The 20,103-nt window shown below is 38.9% G+C and overlaps 1 protein-coding gene across 1 annotated transcript; it reads right to left on the reverse strand.

Annotated features, from left to right (window-relative positions):
- Positions 1–17,912: 17,912 nt before the first annotated feature.
- LOC131350717 (uncharacterized) lies at positions 17,913–19,367 on the reverse strand. Its single transcript, XM_058385546.1, has 3 exons — positions 18,953–19,367; positions 18,611–18,859; positions 17,913–18,010 (listed from the first exon to the last, which is right to left on the reverse strand). The coding sequence occupies exons 1-3, from the start codon at positions 19,284–19,286 to the stop codon at positions 17,913–17,915; spliced, it is 681 nt and encodes a 226-aa protein (XP_058241529.1). The 5' UTR covers positions 19,287–19,367.
- Positions 19,368–20,103: the final 736 nt, after the last annotated feature.

Raw genomic sequence — 20,103 nt, forward strand, 5'->3', positions numbered from 1 at the left:
TTTCCTGTGTATTAGTCTAATTTACATTAATAATATAATTATATTAATATAATTTGCATTGTTGTTGATTCATGCATTTCTGTAAATATTTATATATTACATTTTTAAGATTAAAATTTTTTTCAATAAGTTATAAAAATGTAGTGTACTCCCACCCCCCGAATTATGACTATATAGATATTATAGACTGTTTTTAGTAGACGATAATCAGAAAGAGGACATTCTTAAAAAAGAGAGATTTGATTTGAAACCTGAACTGCTATCAGGTCCATGCTGAACACCTTCTGACCAATCCAAATCAAGTATAAATTTTAATCTCAATACTGAACATAATTATCAAATAAAAGTCTATCAAGCTATTATCCAAAAGTCTGAAATAATGTTTCTCTTAAGTGTTTTAATTAAAATCCATATTTTGTTGTGATTTATACACATTGATTTGTACATCATGACTTTTGGACGCTTTATTATGTCCATTTTATGATGAAACAGGAAAAGACTTTGAAAATCATCTGTCATTTTCTGATCATGATAAATATCAACACAACTAGACTGAAATATACAGGTAAGATATGCAACTAATTGTAACATGAACAGAGCAAGATATAAACTGATATCTACTGGTTTCCTGTCAGGGTTGTGGACTGTTTTCTGGCCACTAAAAGCCCCCACTGCCTTTTTGTTGGTGTCCAGTCTGTCATTATGTCTAATAGGTGTCTCCTGTGCTTTGTTTAGGTTTGTGTATTTAATTGAACTCTGCACTTTTTTTCGGCAGATGCAGCCGTGTCAAATGGCCAGTCCCGTGGAAGTTCAGGACAGAAATGCTGGTGTCATGAGTGGTAACGAATTTTTTATTATCATTATTAAAAATATTTCATTGGTAAAATATAAATTTATTATGTATAGGGCTGAACTTTTTCTGATTCGGGACAGGGCCTGAGGTGTTATTACTTACATGTTGGGACTGTTTTTTTTTTCCAGCTGAGTATGAAGGTCATCTTCTGCAGAAAAGGGAGTGCAAACTGGTAATGAATCAAATAAAGTTTTGCTAGAATAGCAGACATCTGGCTGGTTTTATCACGGTCATGTTCTGTGCTCATGAATCAAGCATTTATCCTAATTCCTTACAGATTATAAACACGGACCCTAATGACTGCAATCGAGACATGATGGCCGAGCTCTATGGAGTTAAAATGTCATCTTTACTGACGACACCTCCTAAAAGGCCTGAATGCAGCATCACTGTGAGGGATCCTGTACCTCCAAAAAACACACCCACAAAGGAGGCGGAGCTGAACACTGCCCCTGCTTCAGAGCTGAATACTGAGCTGGACAATTTCAGTGTACTACAAAAATACTACTACACAGAAGAAAAGAAACAAATCCAGCTGCTTTAGTGGTGTTGTCTGTAATATTACTTTATTTCTGTTTTGATACATTATGATGAACATTACATTGATCCTGTGTGTGTTTTCCTTCAGACTCGATCCCAGAAAAAGCCCAGGGAACCGGTCAGATTCTTCATTCCCCTGACGGAAGAGGAGAAAGAGGAGGCAAAGAAAGCCAACATCAGTTTTGGTGATTTCTTGTCTGACCACCAGACGCTTACAGGGGGTGACATTGTGGAGACTCCTGCCCCTCTACAAACCACACCCCCAATGGAGACTGAGCCAAAGAACACTCCTGAGCCTGCTCCTGTTGAGGTCCAGCCTTCAGAGCCTCATCCCTCTGCCTCTCCTAGTAACCCAAAAGAGAGGAAGAAGTACAATCGGGAATTCCTGCTGCGTTTACGCTTCGTCAGTGCCAGCATGCACAGACCCGAGGGTTTTCCGGACATCCCTGGCGTCGTTCTGGACAAGGTAAACATGACAGTTAGTGACATGACGCTCTATAGGAGCACAGTGCTTTACTCAGTATGAAGCGTCAGGCTAATGTATCACTTTTTATTGCCCTGGAGCAGGTCGAGGACCTGTAAGTCTCACAAAGGGAACTTTAAAACACCAGATAGCTTTATTAATTGCAACATTAAAGTCTGGAGTATCTGAGGGTTGATCAGTCTTTTATTTGGTGCATTAATTCAAGTCACAGCCTATCAGTTTTAAATAAACATTTCAATTGTTTTTGTCATCTCTAAGCTGTTTGAGCTTAAAAATCCAAACAAGATCACCACCAGCGTGTCTCTGAATGATGACATGCAACTGGACAAGGCTGAGAAAGCCTGGAAGCCAGCGATGGAAAAAGTCCCACAGCGACGAAGATGACCAGGAAATGGTCAAGACCCAGGAGCTCGTCCAGAAAGTGCGCAGTATCTTGAATAAACTGATGTTACAGATGTTCCAGCAGCTCATGAAAGAACAGAGGAGAGACTTAAAGGAGTCGTGGACCTGATCTTCGAAAAAGCCATTTCTGAACCCAACTTCCGTCACTTATGCCAACATGTGCCACTGCCTTGTGGGGGTGAGTCGCCACACCCAGCCTCTCAGTCCACATTTATCGGTCATGTCAAAACCTACACTTTATTCTATATATACACAAGAGCTGTTCATCTATCTATACATACACAACAGCATTTGGCTCCCAGACAGTGTGGTGTAAATATATCATGGCCTTTTTTCTTGTCAAATAAGGATGTAGAGACACACTGGTGGATCAGAGAAATATAATATCTGCATTGTATTATTTATTTATTTGATCTGATTTGAAGTACTATTATAACAAGTGATTAATTATAGAGACATTATTTGAAATAATTATTCATCCGTTACTTGTGAATCAAGCATGTGACTTAAATACACAAACCTAAAAAAAGCACAGGAGACACCTATTAGACATAATGACAGAGACTGGACACCAACAAAAAGGCAGTGGGGGTCTCTAGTGGCCAGAAAACAGTCCACAACCCTGACAGGAAACCAGTAGATATCAGTTTATATCTTGCTCTGTTCATGTTACAATTAGTTGCATATCTTACCTGTATATTTCAGTCTAGTTGTGTTGATATTTAACATGATCAGAAAATGACAGATGATTTTCAAAGTCTTTTCCTGTTTCATCATAAAATGGACATAATAAAGCGTCCAAAAGTCAGAATGGACAAACCCATGTGTATAAATCACACCAAAATACACAACTACATCATTTTCAAGCCCAGTAACTGAAAGTATTTTGCACAAGGAAACAGTCTATCATCATTCTGAAGTCACCTGGTTGTTAACTGCTGCCAGACGCATCACAATCTTCTTCCCCATAACGAACAAGAAGTTGATTGTGGATGCAGGTAAGATGAATCTGAATATAAGACAGCACATAATATAAGCTAAAGCAGAGTGAACTTCCCCTGAGCAAAAACAGCAGCTAAACAAAGGTTTTACTCACAGCGAACGCCTCACGGAGAGCATGCAGCTTCAGGCCGATATCAGTTACCCCTCTCTCTGTAAGATGGTCCCTAAGAAACAAAAGATTTACATGCTTAGTGTATTAAACATACATTACTCCTTTATACCATTAAACTGTGAAGAGAAGCGTACCAAGTAAAGGGCACCTCCATCTCCTCTTGGCTAAGGCTCTCCTCACTCTCCTGCAAGACACATTAGCAATAAATCATTAAAACTCACACAGTAAATGTTACAGCCTCCCATTCAGGGGAATAGCAGCATCTGTAGATACACATCAGGTCTGAAACACAGAATTACCTCAGAGTCGTACTGTTCCTCTGAATCACTGTGGGGAGAGTCAACCTGCTCCTGCTCCCAGGTGGAGGTGTTCACCTGACCATCTTTAGCCACATGCAGGAACGTGCAGGACACCTTTTTAAAGGTTTGCTGTTAAATTAAAAAAATATATAAAAACACTGCAGACCCATATGTGTACAAAATTCCAAGTGTTACTATCTACAATAAAGACTTCATGACATTGCAATAAATTTACCACATAATCCTCAAGTGGCTCCATGATGGTTTCCACCCGGTTACAGGAAAGGAGCTCTGTAACCTTCCCATATTCAGCCTTAAGAGAACAATTTGAAGTGAACACAATTAGTCACTGCAACTAACAAAAGTTTTGTGACGCCACAACAGATAATCCCTCACCTGTATGACAGTGAAATGGTCCTCGATGGTGGTCTGATAAGGGAATCCCTGCAAATGACAATTAGCTGAAACTCAAGATCTACTTCTCAAAAGTGTTCATCTAATAATCATTAATATCAATTCTCTTCATCAGAGTAACAAAGATGGTGATTACCAGCTGGTCAAAGTAGCGCGTCTTGGTGGTTTTAAACCAGCAAATCCACTCTCAGGACCCCTTATCATCCCGAGGAAGTATCCCTTAACGTCCACTGCCTAGAAATAGAGAAACTAAACATTAGAACTTGTAAAGAAGGATGTGTGTGTGTTTGTATCTCAGCTGCAGCACTGTACAATACCCCAGACTGGGAGTTGGAGGAGTCTGCAGTGTTGTACTCAACATTACAGCAGGTGCTGTTCAGCTCACCAGCACTGAGGGGCTGTGAAAAGTAGAAGATGAGGATCATCAGTGTTTATCATAGCAGTTTCACACTAACACTTTCAAACATTCTGTCACTTGTAAAATCCAGTGATCAGCTTTAGTAAATAAATGACAGGTTTGGTTACCAGAAGGACGGGTGAAGATGTGGAGTGAGTTTCTGTGGGTAGCTGCAGCAGGATTGGCTCAACAACCTTAAGACACACACACACACACACACACACACACACTTAGACAAAAGCAGCCTACACGTTTCAAATGTAGTTAAAATATTTTACTGACACATACCTGGAGGACTGAGGGAGTATCTGACGATTCTCCCAGCAAATCCACAGCTTCTGCAATAAATTAGTTTCATGTAAGTTTAATTACAACTAATATTTTCTGTTAAATGTAAAACATTAAAATGGCCAAATTTATAAGGTAGTAGAGAGAGAGAGAGAGAGAGAGAGAGAGACCTTGTAAATTTTTCTCTCCTTTCTTTCTAATGCTTAAAAGTTAATAAACCTGTGAGTTAGTTAGCTAGTTAATTTGTGAAGAAACAGACTAATTGTAGCATTAGTAGCTTGTGTAAATTCACTGTACATGTGACTGATTAAACTCTCTAAATCCTCAAGTCCAGGAGATGGGGTTTTATTTTAATAGCACTGTGTATGTTTTATACAGCAGGAAAGCCTCACTATCAAAACAAGAAGTATTTACACAAGTTATATTACTGTAATCTTCCTATAACACTGCATTAAAAACTCAGTATTTACATTTTAGCTGCATTTATAGGTGTTATACAGGGCTCTTCCAGTATCACGGCTTCACTGTTAGTCACACTGTGCACTTATTTCAATGCTTAAAAATATCTTCCCCCAAAAAATGCAGATTAAAATACATTTCTATTACAGTCTATTACTTTAGCACTTTCTTACTCCAGTGCTTCACATCCCCTTTGAGTCCAATTGTGTCTCCTCTCAAAAATTCGCCCTTTATCGTAAATTACACTACTCCTAACTATTTTATTCACGACAGCTAGAAACAAAACCTTGCTGAACAGAATTGAAACAAACAGCTTGATATTTTTGCCTAAGCTGCACTCTACATTGCCACACTAGCTCCATTTATTTGTACCGATTGGTTTTGTTCAGCTAGCTGCCTTTCCTCACAGCCCCTTTCTCTCTCCGCTTTAACAACTCGACAAACACGGACAATGAAAAATCCTTAAACTAATAAGTTACTTCATGTTATTGTAAGTATTTTAACTTATTCTATTCACTCCATCAAAAAAAAACTACGAACACTGAAAAACAATTACTTAGCTACATGCTAACTAGCCGTCTAGCTAATCTTTGCTAATACTCCTCGGCTTGACTTAGTAAACTTTAGCAAACGTTAAGTAAACATTGGGACTTTTATGAAAAGCTGATGTTAACATATCTGAAAACATCAACACTGTTTTCTTCTTCCCTGCTCGTTTCACTGGAGTCTGCCATTTTGTCCGCTAGCTTTAGCATACTGATCGTGTACGTAAAGCGATTAGCCGAATAAAGATTAGCCGAACAGAATTTCTCAAAACCATCTAATCATATAAAACGATATTCCTGATTGTGGTTTTTTGTAATAACGCGGTGTTTAAAAGACTTTATACTTAAGTGAAAAAGAGGAAACTCAGTAACTCACCATTCCAGGGGTCGTACAGTCCGCTCCATCCGGGCTCGGGATCTACATCCGGGTGCTAAGGCTCGGCTCCTCCCCCGAAGTTCATCATCGCTGCGCTGTAGAGTCGGTGTAGGAGTCAAATCCGGTAGTGGAGTACAGAGAAATCCGAAACAGGGGTGTAGCAAAAATGCCAAAAGATAATCCAAATCTTGCGACCTTCAGAACCAGTATAAACCAACACTAACTAGTATAAAACAGCACTAACTAGTATAAAACAGCACTAACTAGTATAAACCAATATAAACCAGCACTAACTAGTATAAACCAACACTAACTAGTATAAAACAGCACTAACTAGTATAAACCAGTATAAACCAGCACTAACTAGTATAAACCAACACTAACTAGTATAAGCCAGCACTAACTAGTAACAAGAGTCAATAATGAATAAATAATAATAATAATCATAATAATAAGCTGAAATGTCCGGGAAGCCCAGGGAGTGAAGCATAGCTGAAGTTTAAGGCAGTATGTAGCTGTACAGTTAGAATTCAAGCTGTAGGACCAGTTTAAAGACGATACGACCTTAAAAAAAAAAAAAACTCCTGTTTACGGCATCTACCGAAAACCTCCGAGAAAAACCGAACTGTACGGAAACCAGGAAGTGAAGTCCGTAAAAAATGCATTTACAAATTATATATTTTACATTTTATAATTTGCTCCTGCTGAACACACTCAGTGTCCTCAAGGTAGGATGATCTTTATCCTTTAATGCCACACTGTTTCTACAATAAATCATGTTAAAGTGACAGTGTTACAGTCTAATGTTATGTAGCACACAAGACACCTCATCTTGCCGTGAATTAGCCTAATGCTAGTTACCGTGCTAGCGAACCTGGCTACTGGTTTAAACTACACAATAAAATCATTAAGCTCGGTTTAAGAATTTATTTTATTTCCACAATGAAATATTTACCCCATTAGAAGTCCATTCTTAACAACCCCTTCTCCTGGTTTTAATAAAATAAATCGTGCTTAGCTTTGTGATTCAGCAGCTAGCGCGCTAACGGACTTTAGCCGATTTTTAGCGATTTCAATGACAGTGTAATATTTGGACTAATCATATCTACCGAGAGAACTTGTATATTTGTTGTAATTATTTAACACTTTATTGGTTATATTAATGTGAATATGATATTTCTCCTAATAATAGTTCACCTGCTAGTGAACATGCTGCTGCTTTAAATTACACACTAAAATCCTGAACCGAGTTGATGAGCTCGGGTAACGAGAATTTAGTTTATTTCCATAATATAATACTCATCCCCATTAAAAAGTCACTTTTAACAACCCTGACTACTGGTTTTATACTAAATCATACTTAGACTACTGATTAATCAGCTCTCGCGCTAAAGGGCATGGTTACAGATGTACACCGATCAGCCATAACATTATGACCACCGACAGGTGACGTGAATAAGACTGATGATCTCCTCATCATGGCACCTGTTAGTGTGTGGGATATATTAGACAGCAGGTGAACATTTTGTCCTCATAGTTGATGTGTTAAAAGCAGGAAAAATGGGAAAGTGTAAGGATTTGAGCGAGTTTGACAAATGGTGATGGCTGCACGACTGGATCAGAGCATCTCCAAAACTGCAGCTCTTGTGGGGTGTTCCCGGTCTGCAGTGGTCAGTATCTATCAAACGTGGTCCAAAGCAGGAACGGTGGTGAACCGGTGACAGGGTCATGGGCGGCCAAGGCTCACTGATGGACGTGGAGAGTGAAGGCTGGCCCATGTGGTCCGATCCACAAGACGAGCTACTGTTGCCCAAATTGCTGAAGAAGTTAATGCTGGTTCTGATAGAAAGGTGTCCGAATACACAGTAAATCACGGTTTGTTACTTATGGGACTGCATAGTCAGGGCACCCATGTTGACCCCTGTGCACCACTGAAAGCACCAACAATGGGCACGTGAGCATCAGAACTGGACCACGAAGCAATGGAAGAAGGTGACCTGGTCTGATAAATCAAGTTTTCTTTAACATGGCGTGGATGGACGGGTGTGTGTGCACATGGCACCAGGATGCACTATGGGAAGAGGGCAAGCTGGCGGAGGCAGTGTCATGCTTTGGGCAATGTTCTGCTGGGAAACCTTTTGGTCCTGCCATCCATATGGATGTTGCTTTGACATGAACCACCTACCTAAGCATTGTTGCAGGCCATCTACACCCTTTCATGGTAACGGTATTTCCTGATGTCTGTGGCCTCTTTCAGCAGGATGATGCACCGTGCCCCAAAGCAAAAATGGATCAGGAATGGTTTGATGAGCACAACAATGAGAATGAGGTGTTGACTTGGCTTCCAAATTCCCCAGATCTCAATCCAATCGAGCATCTGTGGGATGTGCTGGACAAACAAGTCCAATCCATGGAGGCCCCACCTCGCAACTTACAGGACTTAAAGGATCTGCTGCTAACATCTTGGTGCCAGATACCACAGCACACCTTCAGGGATCTAGTGGAGTCCATGCCTCGACAGGTCAGGGCTGTTTTGGCAGCAAAAAGGGGACCAACAGCATATTAGGCAGGTGGTCATAATGTTATGGCTGAGCAGTGTATGGTATCTACCTAGAGAACTTCACTAATCGTTTCATTTCCACAATATCATAGTGAGTATAAAGGTTTTAATAATTATACAGTATAATATTTTTTATAGATTTGGGTGGTGGACAGGGGCAGGAGGTTTTAGAGAGTTTAATCAGGTCACATGTACAGTGAATTTACACAATCTGACTGCTACAATTTTTCTGTTTCTTCACAAGTTAACTAATTATCAAACTCATTGCTTTATTAACTTTTATGCATTAATAGGAAAGTTTGATATTGTGTAATTGAAGAGTCATAATTCTGAGTCACAGAAAAATAATCTATTGCAGAGCCTGTGGATGTGCTGGAGGAATCAGCAGATACTCCCTCTGTCCTCCAGGTATGTGTCAGTTAAATAGTAATATTTTAACTTCATTTAAAACCTACAGGCCACTTTTTTCTAAGTGTGTGTGTGTGTATGTGTATGTGTATGTGTGTGTTTGTGTGTGTGTGTTAAGGTCATTGAGCCAATCCTGCAGCTGCTGCCCACCAAACCACACGAAGAACCTTCAGCTGTCATTCTGGTAAGAAAATCCTTCATTTATTTCCTAAAGCCAATCAATGGATTTTACAAGGTTGTTTTTACTGTAAAGAATGTTAGTATAAATCTGATATGATCAGAAGCACTTATGATCTTCATGCTCTACATTTCACAGCCGCTCGATGCTGATGAGCCGGACAGTGCCTGCCGTGATGTTCAGTGTGTGTCTGTAGTCTCCTCCCTCTCCCAGGTATTCTACACTGCTGTAACTGAGATACAAACACACAAACATCCTTCTTTACAAGATCTAATGTTAAGTTTTGTTTCTCTATTTCTGGCCAGTGGACATAAGCAGAGACATGATTGGAATGATGAGGGGTCCAGAGAGTCGGCTCTGCTGGTTTGAAAGCGCAGAGACACACTGCTTGACTCGCGAGGTAATCACAGTCTTTATTACTCTGATGAAGAGAATGGACATTTTTCAACTGACATGATTTTTAGAAGAGCACTTTTGTGAAATGTGGTTGTAGATCTTGAGTTTCATCTAATTGTCTTTTACAGGGATTCCCTTATTATACCAGTGATAAGGAGAGTTTCACTGGCATTCAGGTAAGGGATTATTCATTGTGGCATCATAAAATGTTATGAACTGCAGTGACTAATTGTGTTTGTGTGTTTTAAGTTTGTTGAGCCGAACATCCAGCTGCTGCCCACAGAACAACCTCAAGACCCTTCACCTGTTTTTCTGTTTTTTTCTAAGTGACAGAATATTAGTATGAAACTGCTGTGATCAGAAGCACTCATGATCTTCCTGCTCTACTCTTCTGAGGTAATTCAGACTTTCAGACCTGATGTGTATCTACATATGCTGCTATTCCCCTGATTCGGATACTGTAAAATTTACTGTGTGAGTTTTAATGATTTAATGATTTGGCTTGCAGGAGAGTGAGGAGCGCCTTAACCCAGAGGAGTTGGAGGTGCCCTTTATTTGGTTCGATCCTCTTCACTCTTTAATGATGTAACAGTGTATTGTATGTTTAATATACACTAAACATTTACATCTCTTGTTTCTTAGCTGCCATCTTTCAGACAGAGGGGTGACTGAAATCGTGAGGCGATTTGTGAGGCGTTTGCTGTGAGTAAAACCTTTATTCAGCTGCTGTTACTGCGCAGGTAAAGTCCACTCTGCTTTAACTTTTATATTGTGTGCTGTCTTATATTCAGACTCTGCTTGCCAGCATCCACAAGCAGAACTTCTTGTTCATGGCTGGAAAGAAGATGGTCATGCGACTGGCAGCAGCTAACAACCAGGTGACTTCAGAATGATGAAAGACTGTATCATTTTTGTGATGGAAATAATTTCAGTTTCTCAGCCATAGCCAAAGTGAGTTACAGAGATTTTTTCGTTTGCTTTAACAGGATGCAGTTGGTGTGCAGTTGGCCTACGAGGCCCTGATTCGATTCCTGAGGACGCCTTCCAATCAGGAATCGATTAAAGCAGAGCTCAGCTCCTGTGTAAGCTAATAAACGCCTGTGTGAAATGACAGATGTTTAAAGATAAAAGATTTTGCTAATATAGAAAACAGGACTCCAATATGTAAAGCTAATTTATTTTTGTATCTTTTCTACTCTGTGCAGGACCACCACTACAACTTCCTGGATGTTTTTTTTGAGCTGATTTTCTTCAGCTACTTTATAAATGGTTCAAAACCTCAGCCAGTAAGTGTCTTATCAGGAGATTTCTAAGTAATGTTTGAGTTTCAGAACATGGTCTATTTGATCTGGTTTTCTTTTTCCATATTTTTTAAACCTGATAAGACATGGCATTAATGAAGCTTGTCTTTCTTTCCAAAAGTTTAAGGGAGGTTTCTTGGAGCGCCTGCTTGCGCTCTTCAGCATGTGGGACGTGGACGTGTGGGAGCCTGCAGCAGAGCTGTACTTCACAGTGCTTATTGTAAGTGTTGAATATCTTCTGATGCCACGATCCACAAATTCTCAGGATTGTATCTTAAACTCAGTGACACTATGTTGGATGTGTGTGTAATTTGTCAATAGGATTACCTTACAGAGCTTGCTGAAGTACTCTTCACTCAGCCTCTGGAGCTCTACAGTGACCCAGCAGCCTTAGCCACCACAGTTCAGCGACTCCTCAAGCTGCACGTCCAGCTGATGATGGACATTTTGGAGGAGCTCTGAGCAATGTCTTTCCCCTTACCCACTTCATCTTTTTTTCCTCTGTTTCATTTCATCTTCTTTTCTCTCACTTCTTTTTCCTACATTGCTCAGGCTCCACACGTAAGTATGAAATCATTTTATTTCTATTTTTGATCAACTTAATATTTAAAAAATCTCTTTTCTTTCCTACAGGTTTGTACAGTGAACCCCAGGACCTGAAGAAGGGCTTAACCCTTGTACTTAAGATCATTCTTCCCTTATTAATCTATCCCTTTTTAATCAATCCCTCTGTTCCTATCCCACTCCCCCATTCCCATAAGTTATTATTATAGATAATATATAGATAAATAGAACTGTTTATGAATAAACTTATTTGTATAATGACTATATGCTTTACTTAAATAAATATTTTTGTTCCTATTACAGCCTCATTCTGATTATTTTTAGTCATCAGTATATGTATAAAAATTTCCTTTAAACACAAACAGAATGTTTCACTCATGTACAGATAATTTTTAAAGAATTTCACAACCTTTTAAATGGTTTACTAAAATGTGGAAAAACAACATTATATATTATATGACATATATTACGTATATAACAGAAAAACAGAAACACAATGGCAGAAAAGAAAGGATCTCCACATTGAAGTGATAAATCGAGATGAAGGTCTTACAATACACTATACAGTTACTGGGGTGTGATGTAAATAAAAAATGAGGTAATATAAAATGGTAATCATAGTAATGTAAATAATATGATAAAGCCTTCAACCCTCCCTTTGCTTAGTGCCAAGCTGTTCCCCACCCCTTCTACATGAGGTATCATGCTGACCAGAGAAAGGGTCAGTCTACTGATCATGATTTTTGAATCAGTGGTAAACACAAGTCTCTTTCTGTTCCCATCCTCTCCTGTCTTCTCTATAGCCATGTAAGTTAAATGCTAAGTTAAATTTCATGTTTAAAATGTTTGACATTGATTTTCACAGATCTAATTGGTACTGCAGCCGCACCCTCATTGCCTGACACCCCAACTTCCTGGCCTGCCCTTTAGATACACCTCTACTGCTTAGTTTGTGTAATACTTTATAATCTGTGTAATACTTTATAATCTGTGCAGATTGATTAGTTGACATGTCATGCTAAGGAGGAGTCTTCATTTACAGTGCAGTCCAAACCCTGAATAAATAAAACCAGGGGCAACAATCAAGGTTTCTTTATGTACAAACATACAGAGGAATCGAAATACCGTTTCTCTTCTCTCGTCAGTATTAACATTGTAATTTCAGTCAGTGCAACAAAGAACAGATTTGTGATGGTACCAGCAGTATACTTATAATAAATAGATATAAATAAACCAGTGAAAAATAATTGAACTTCTGAATGGATATATATCTGAGTAAGTGTAAACAGTGAACTCTATTAAATATACAAATATATTCAAGGTGCAAATAAGCTGAAGATAGATGTAAACATGAACATAAACATGAAGATAAATGTAAATTTCAAAAAAGTTAGATAGAAAAACAGCATCACTTGTGTATTATGTGGAAGAAACTCTTACTCAGATCATAAAGAGGAAATGTTTGTGACATGTAATCCGTGTAAGTATTCATGTATAACGTAATGGATATTCTCCAGCCAGCAATTACTGCTCATTGAAATTAAAACAGAATCCGGAGTGGGTGGAATAATCAACCCATTTGCTCATATTTCTTAAATCACATCCATAACCAGACCAATAATTCCATCTAAAACTCTATCTATCTATCTATCTATCTATCTATCTATCTATCTATCTATCTATCTATCTATCTATCAAAAAAACCAGCCCCCCCCCCCCATCTCCAAAAACACCAACCACCCATGGCCACTACCTGCATGCCATGCTTACCTTACATGTCTATTATTTATGTATTCTTTCTTTATTTATTTATTTATTTATTTATTTGTGTGTTTAATATTTAGATGTGTATATATCTCCACTAGTTCATGATGCATTAAAAAAGTGAGATGTGTAGAGCAGCCCAGGTCCTCTTCCACTCCTCCATGATGACATCACAGAGCTGGTGGATGTTAGAGACCTTGCACTCCCCCACCTTAGGGTTTAGGTCTGGAGACATGCTTGGCCAGTCCATCACCTTTACCCTCAGCTTCTTTAGCAAGGCAGTGGTCGTCTTGGAGGTGTGTTCGGGATCGTTATCATGTTGGAATACTGCCCTGCGGCCCAGTCTCTGAAGGGAGGGGATCATGCTCTGCTTCAGTATGTCACAGTACATGTTGGCATTCATGGTTCCCTCAATGAACTGTAGCTCCCCAGTGCTGGCAGCACTCATGCAGGCCCAGACCATGACACTCCCACCACCATGCTTGACTGTAGGCAAGGCACACTTGTCTTTGTACTCCTCACCTGGTTGCCACCACACACGCTTGACACCATCTGAACCAAATAAGTTTATCTTGGTCTCATTGGACCACAGGACATGGCTCACAGGACTGACAGCTCAGTTTCAGGGTCTTGGCAATCTTCTTATAGCCTAGGCCATCTTTATGTAGAGCAACAATACTTTTTTTCACATCCTCAGAGAGTTCTTTGCCATGAGGTGCCATGCTGAACTTCCAGTGACCAGTATGAGAGAGTGTGAGAGCAATAACAGCAAATTTAACACACCTGCTCCCCATTCACACCTGAGACCCTGTAACACTAACGAGTCACATGACCCCGTGGAGGGTAAATGGCTAATTGGGCCCAGTTTGGACATTTCCACTTAGGGGTGTAGTCACTTTTGTTGCCAACGGTTTAGACATTAATGGCTGTGTGTTGAGTTATTTTGAGGGGACGGCAAATTTACACTGTTATACAGGCTGTACACTCACTACTGTACATTGTAGCAGAGCGTCATTTCTTCAGTCTTGTCACATGAAAAGATTTAATAAAATATTTACAATAATGTGAGGGGTGTACACACTTTTATGAGATACTGTATATATAGAGTCACCCAGAAAAATGTATACACATTCCAGGGAAAGAAAAATTTTATTTAAATATTTTATTACTAAATTTATTGCTATACATTATAGATTAATATATATGATGATATTATGATAATATTATTAATATTACACTAACATAATATACATCATACTGTTTTTCTTTTCCTGAAGTGTATATACATTTTTTGGTTGACTCTGTATATATAAATTGTGAACATGAAGCCATAGTAACACGATTCAAGGTATCAAAAATTCCTTCACAGTTTCACATCAGCCATGTCTTGTCATTATTCTGACTGATTTTGAACCAAATCAGGTGAAAGTAAGGGACAAAATATTAGAGATTTCAAAGAGTGACACACTTCCTGCTGCCAGTTGGTGGCGCTATGACCGAGACTCACAGTTGTCATATCTCTGTGATCAGCTTTCTATGCTTAACATAATCCTAAGATTTCATGTAGATCACATAATGTACACAGAAGTTATTAGCCACTGCCTGTTTCGTTTTATTCGCCATAAGTTTAAGGGCTTCTCACGGCTGAACCGTTTGAGATCAAAAATCACTCATCAACTTTGCATTATCAATGTCTTGAGATCATATTAGCCTGGGTTTGGTGGCGGTTGTATCAATGTCTTGAGATCATATTAGCCTGGGTTTGGTGGCGGTTGTATCAATGTCTTGAGATCATATTAGCCTGGGTTTGGTGGCGGTTGTATCAATGTCTTGAGATCATATTAGCCTGGGTTTGGTGGCGGTTGTATCAGTGTCTTGAGATCATATTAGCCTGGGTTTGGTGGCGGTTGTATCAATGTCTTGAGATCATATTAGCCTGGGGTTGGTGGCGGTTGTATCAATGTGTTGAGATCATATTAGCCTGGGTTTGGTGGCGGTTGTATCAATGTCTTGAGATCATATTAGCCTGGGGTTGGTGGCGGTTGTATCAATGTCTTGAGATCATATTAGCCTGGGTTTGGTGGCGGTTGTATCAATTCTCTAGGAGGAGGATATCAAATTCCATTGGGTGCGTTTTGCAAACAACTCAAAATAACTGACTTCCTGTGGATTAGACTTAATGACATGCAGTGTGAAAGTTGTTCAGGTCAATGAGATCTAAGTGTGTACCAAGTTGTACATGGATTTTTGCAGCCTCTGTTTCTAGCCATCAGCCAGTGGGACGTGGACATCAGGGAGCCTGAGGCAGAGCGACTCTTTTTAAGGCTTTCTGCAAGGGAGGAACTTTTTCTAATGCCATGAGACACGTTCTAAAGAACCTGCTTTAAATTCTCTGATCAATCTCTTCAGTATCATGCTGGAAATGTGTGTGTGTTTGTGTTTGTACAGAATATGCTGACAGTGCTGCTTGAGGACCTTTTCTATCAGCCTCTGGAGCTTTACAGAGATCCAGCAGCTTTAGCCTCTGCAGTGCTGAGCATCGTGAAGCAGCGTGTACAGGAGATGATGAAGACCATAGAGAGAGTCTGAGCAACATTCACACCCCTTTAACACACACACGCACACTTCTCTATCCCATTTGTTTTAAAGAGTGATCAGGACACAAATCTATTATTTGCTATTAGATATTTTATTATTATGCTATTAGAAGCTTTTATTAGATATTTAAGCTTTTATTAGATATTTAAACTTATCTACATTTTTTTAGTGTTCATGTGTGTGGAGTTTTCCTCTTAGTATTCTGATTTCTCTCACAGTCCAGTGATGTGTGGTAGGTTGATTGGCATCTATAAATTGTCCAAAGTGTGTGAATGTGTGTGTGTGTGACTGTTCCCTGTGTTGGGTTGGCACCCTGTGTCCCCTGGTCCCCTTGGTAGCACAGTTATCATTTCAAATGTGTACATCATTCTGTCCTGCCAAAACGCCCATAAGCTCAATTTTATTCTTGTACATAGAAACATTTTAAACACTGGACAGTAACACATCAGGCAAAATAGAATTTCTGTACAGGGAGGTGTGTATTCCTTACTTTATCATCATTTTGTTCTAGTTTACAAGACATAAAAATAACAAATGACATCAAAGTTTTAAAATGTTTAAATAACTAAATACAAAGACATTAACAACAATTTTAGTCAACATTACAGAACCGAGTGAACGGACACAAATGAATGACTTTTACATGAGACAGAAATTCTTTTTGCAACTTCAGTCCTTAAACAAACATCCTTTTGCACAAACACACACTTATAGAGTACACATTTACTCCCAGAGACTGTGGTTGCAGGTTGTTTCACTTCTGTAAAATGCACAAATTAAGATAAAATATGTAATAATGTTATAAATAAATGTTAAAATAATGTATATAAAATATAAATAATGCCATAAATAATAATGTTGGTGTAAGAGTTTAGAGAAGTAAAAACTCTATCAATGGCAGCACAGATGCACAGACACACACACATAAGTACACACACCGTGGGTGTATTTATCACACTGAAAATGATTTCATTTGTTCACAGAAGCATTTACAGATAAAATGCCGTACTGATGACAATCCTATAATTTGGGAGAAAACATTTATATCCTTATCATCTTCCTGATTGTAAATTTATTCATGAAAAAAACCTAATGTAAACCTAAATTGACTTCAAAACATATAACATCACGCTTTACTACACTTACATATACACATTATGTATATTCATATACAAGTTAAAATCTCCGATATTAAAAACAATTAAAGAAAGCAAGCCAACACAAATCCAGAAACAAAGACAAATAAGACCAGACCCTCAATTAAGACAAAAGCAATACTGTCCAATGTAAAGTTTTATTCTCTGTGCGTATGTTATGAGCCTTTGGTCTATTATTTGCGTATTCATGAAACATGTTGTAAGACTGTTGACTTTGTGTTTGGATTGAATTAAACTTCAGCATATGGAACATCAAATGCAGACACACGCAGACGCATGCAGACACACACTTACTTACCCTCAGTGTATCATAATCAGAGCACATGGGTGCAGGGTTCAGGGTGGTGTAAGTGTCACTGGCAGAGCTTTTAATATTCTAGTGGGGACATGAGAATTTAAAGAAACAATACACACACACACACACTCAACACACTCTCCTTCATACACACCCACACACACAGGTAGAAAGACTGTATACTTACTTGCAGTGTGTCATATTCTGGGGACACAGTCATGAGGTTCAGCGCTGTGTATGTGTCATCTCCAGGCGTTGGAACACACTGAGAGAATTGAAGAGAAAACCTCTTTAGTTTTTATTTATTAACAGATTTATAGGAACTTTAAGAAGATTAAAACACAAAGTGAAAAGTTCTCTCAGTAGCTGAATGTCTCTTTCTGCTCTTTTCTTCCTCCTGTTCACACAAAGGACACAAAAACCAGGCTGTTCAATCTGTTCCTGCTTTATTCGTCTAATGTTTAACATTGGATTATGATTCTGGTAACTTAAGGAATACAAAAAGAATTCAGTCACTCACTTAACACACAGGACGGCGATAAGAAGAGAGAGAAGCAGGAACAAGTGCAGCAGCAGCTCCCCATACAGCATACAGCTTCCACACTACAGCTTGGTTCTCTTTTAGCACAGGGACAACTGTTAGTGTTACCGGAAAACTTATTGACAGACAAATTATTTATTTAATTCTTTTTTAAAAGCAGAAGTGATTAAAGTGATTACTGTTCTCTGGTCATGTTACCAAGTAATTGCAATAAAAAAAAAGCAAACTTAAACATAAACTTTCTAATCTTTTCTAAAAATATTAGAAAACCTGATAGTACGAAGTGTTGAACCTGAAAACTGCTTGCCTAAATGTTTCTTATATTAAAAAACATTCCCACATGAGCAATTACACATTTTTTTTGCAATCTGTTTTAGTTCTAGTAGATATGAAACAACGAGGTATTACAGTGAGAGCCGTAATATAAACCAGGGATTTGTTTTGAAGCAGGAAGCAGGAGTAGAACCACATTTCAACAACAGCACTGTGCTGTATATACTTTAAAAAAAAACACACACACACACATTGTGCAATGCCTCATAAGCAATTCTGGATTTTCCTCTTTATTTATTTGACTGAAACCTAAATCCAAACCAAGCAAAAAGCTTTTTAAGATAAAGTTAAGTACCACCAGAACCTGAGCTACCACAACCTTCTAGATAATGACTGATTCTCACGTCTAACAGTTTGTTCAGGAGAGCGAAGATCCTCACGTCCTTTCACAGCACAGGAGTAGTTCCCTGCATCTTCGCTGAAGAAGAGGTAGAGTTTGTTGTGTTTGGTGAGTTTATCAGTAACAGGCTGTCCGTTCTTGTACCACAGGTAAGTGGGGCTGTTGGACAGAGTGCAGGACGTGATGCAGCTCAGCGTTACTGTCGTCCGTTCTTCTGATGACCCTGCATAGTGACTCAGTCTTACCTGCAGATCTGAACGTGCACAAAATAAAGGAATGGGATTTAACAGATGTACAATGATGCAGAGAGACCAGATGTAGAGACAGTTAAGTGGGGGATATTAACCTGTAACATTAAGAACCACTCCAGGTCTACCCGAGATTCGGTTAGATGTATAAACTACTCTAAGCCGATATTCTCCAGAGTCTTTCTTTCTCAGCTGGTTCATTTTCAGAGTGCAGTTTCTGTCTTGCTTCACATATTCAACTCGATTAGTAAACTCATGCTTCAGGTCCTTGAAGTCCTTAGAATGCCAGAATACTTCTTTAACACTCTGTCCACTGGAAAGCACTTTTTCCACAATTTCCACTGAAGACCCTTCCAAAGGTTCCAAACTCTCTTGTCTGGGTAGGTCACCCTCATACAGCTCCTTCCAACACCTGAAATGGTAACAGGTCATGAAGAGATGGTTTAAAATTGATTTTAAAAGCTTCAGCCTCTTTCATGAACCATAACAGGAGTAAGCTTTCGCTGCCTACCTGCTGATTGATTGACTGATTCTCACAATTGCACATTGCCGTTTTACATTAGGTTAAATTAGTTACAGCTCGACATTATGTTTATAGGACAGTGTTGTATGTGAGTGTTTTTTCTCTTAACATGTTTTAGATTCAACCTATTTATTATCTATGCAAATTTCTCTATGGGACCATGTAGGGACTTTGCAAAACTAACCCACAAATCATTTAATTGCAGCAAAATGAATACTCACACAGAGAAGGAGCTCGAATCTTGTTATAGCCGTGAACAGAGCAGGAGTAACTGACTTCTTCATCATTGCTTAAAGGGAAAGTTCCCTGGGTGTCTTTGTTATCCTGTATGTATTGATCCTTGTACCAGTAGTACACATTAGCAGCAAAGGTTAGATGACAGGAAGTGTGGCAGATTAGAGCTTGACTTTTGTAGTGACGGATCACCTGCAGATCTAAATGAAGTTAAAGGTGAATATTTCATCACAGACATGTACAACAACACAGTTTATTCCAGACTAGCTGCTCTGTTACCTGTAACTGTCAGAGTAACTCCAGCTGAGCTCACGTATTTCTCTCCTTTATCCGTAATGAGCATAAAGCGATATTCCTCCGCGTCTCTCTCTCTCAGGTCTGTTGATCTTGAGTTTGTCATCTCTGTGTAGTTCACACGTCCGGCGTAGTCGGAGTCTAAAGTCTTTGAAGCTGAACCAGAATCCAGTGGTGATGTTGATATTTGAGTAAGAG

This window comes from Hemibagrus wyckioides, unplaced genomic scaffold (genome assembly GCF_019097595.1).
Source record: "Hemibagrus wyckioides isolate EC202008001 unplaced genomic scaffold, SWU_Hwy_1.0 Contig9, whole genome shotgun sequence".
NCBI lineage: Eukaryota > Metazoa > Chordata > Actinopteri > Siluriformes > Bagridae > Hemibagrus > Hemibagrus wyckioides.

Coding starts and splice junctions, on each gene's coding strand:
- LOC131350717 (XM_058385546.1), bottom strand. CDS start 19,286: ATGACCTGTTACCATTTCAGGTGTTGGAAGGAGCTGTATGAGGGTGAC. Junction 18,860..18,952: donor AGTGGTTCTTAATGTTACAG/GTTAATATCCCC, acceptor GTGCACGTTCAG/ATCTGCAGGTAAGACTGAGT. Junction 18,011..18,610: donor TCCTGAACAAACTGTTAGAC/GTGAGAATCAGT, acceptor CTGTGCTAAAAG/AGAACCAAGCTGTAGTGTGG.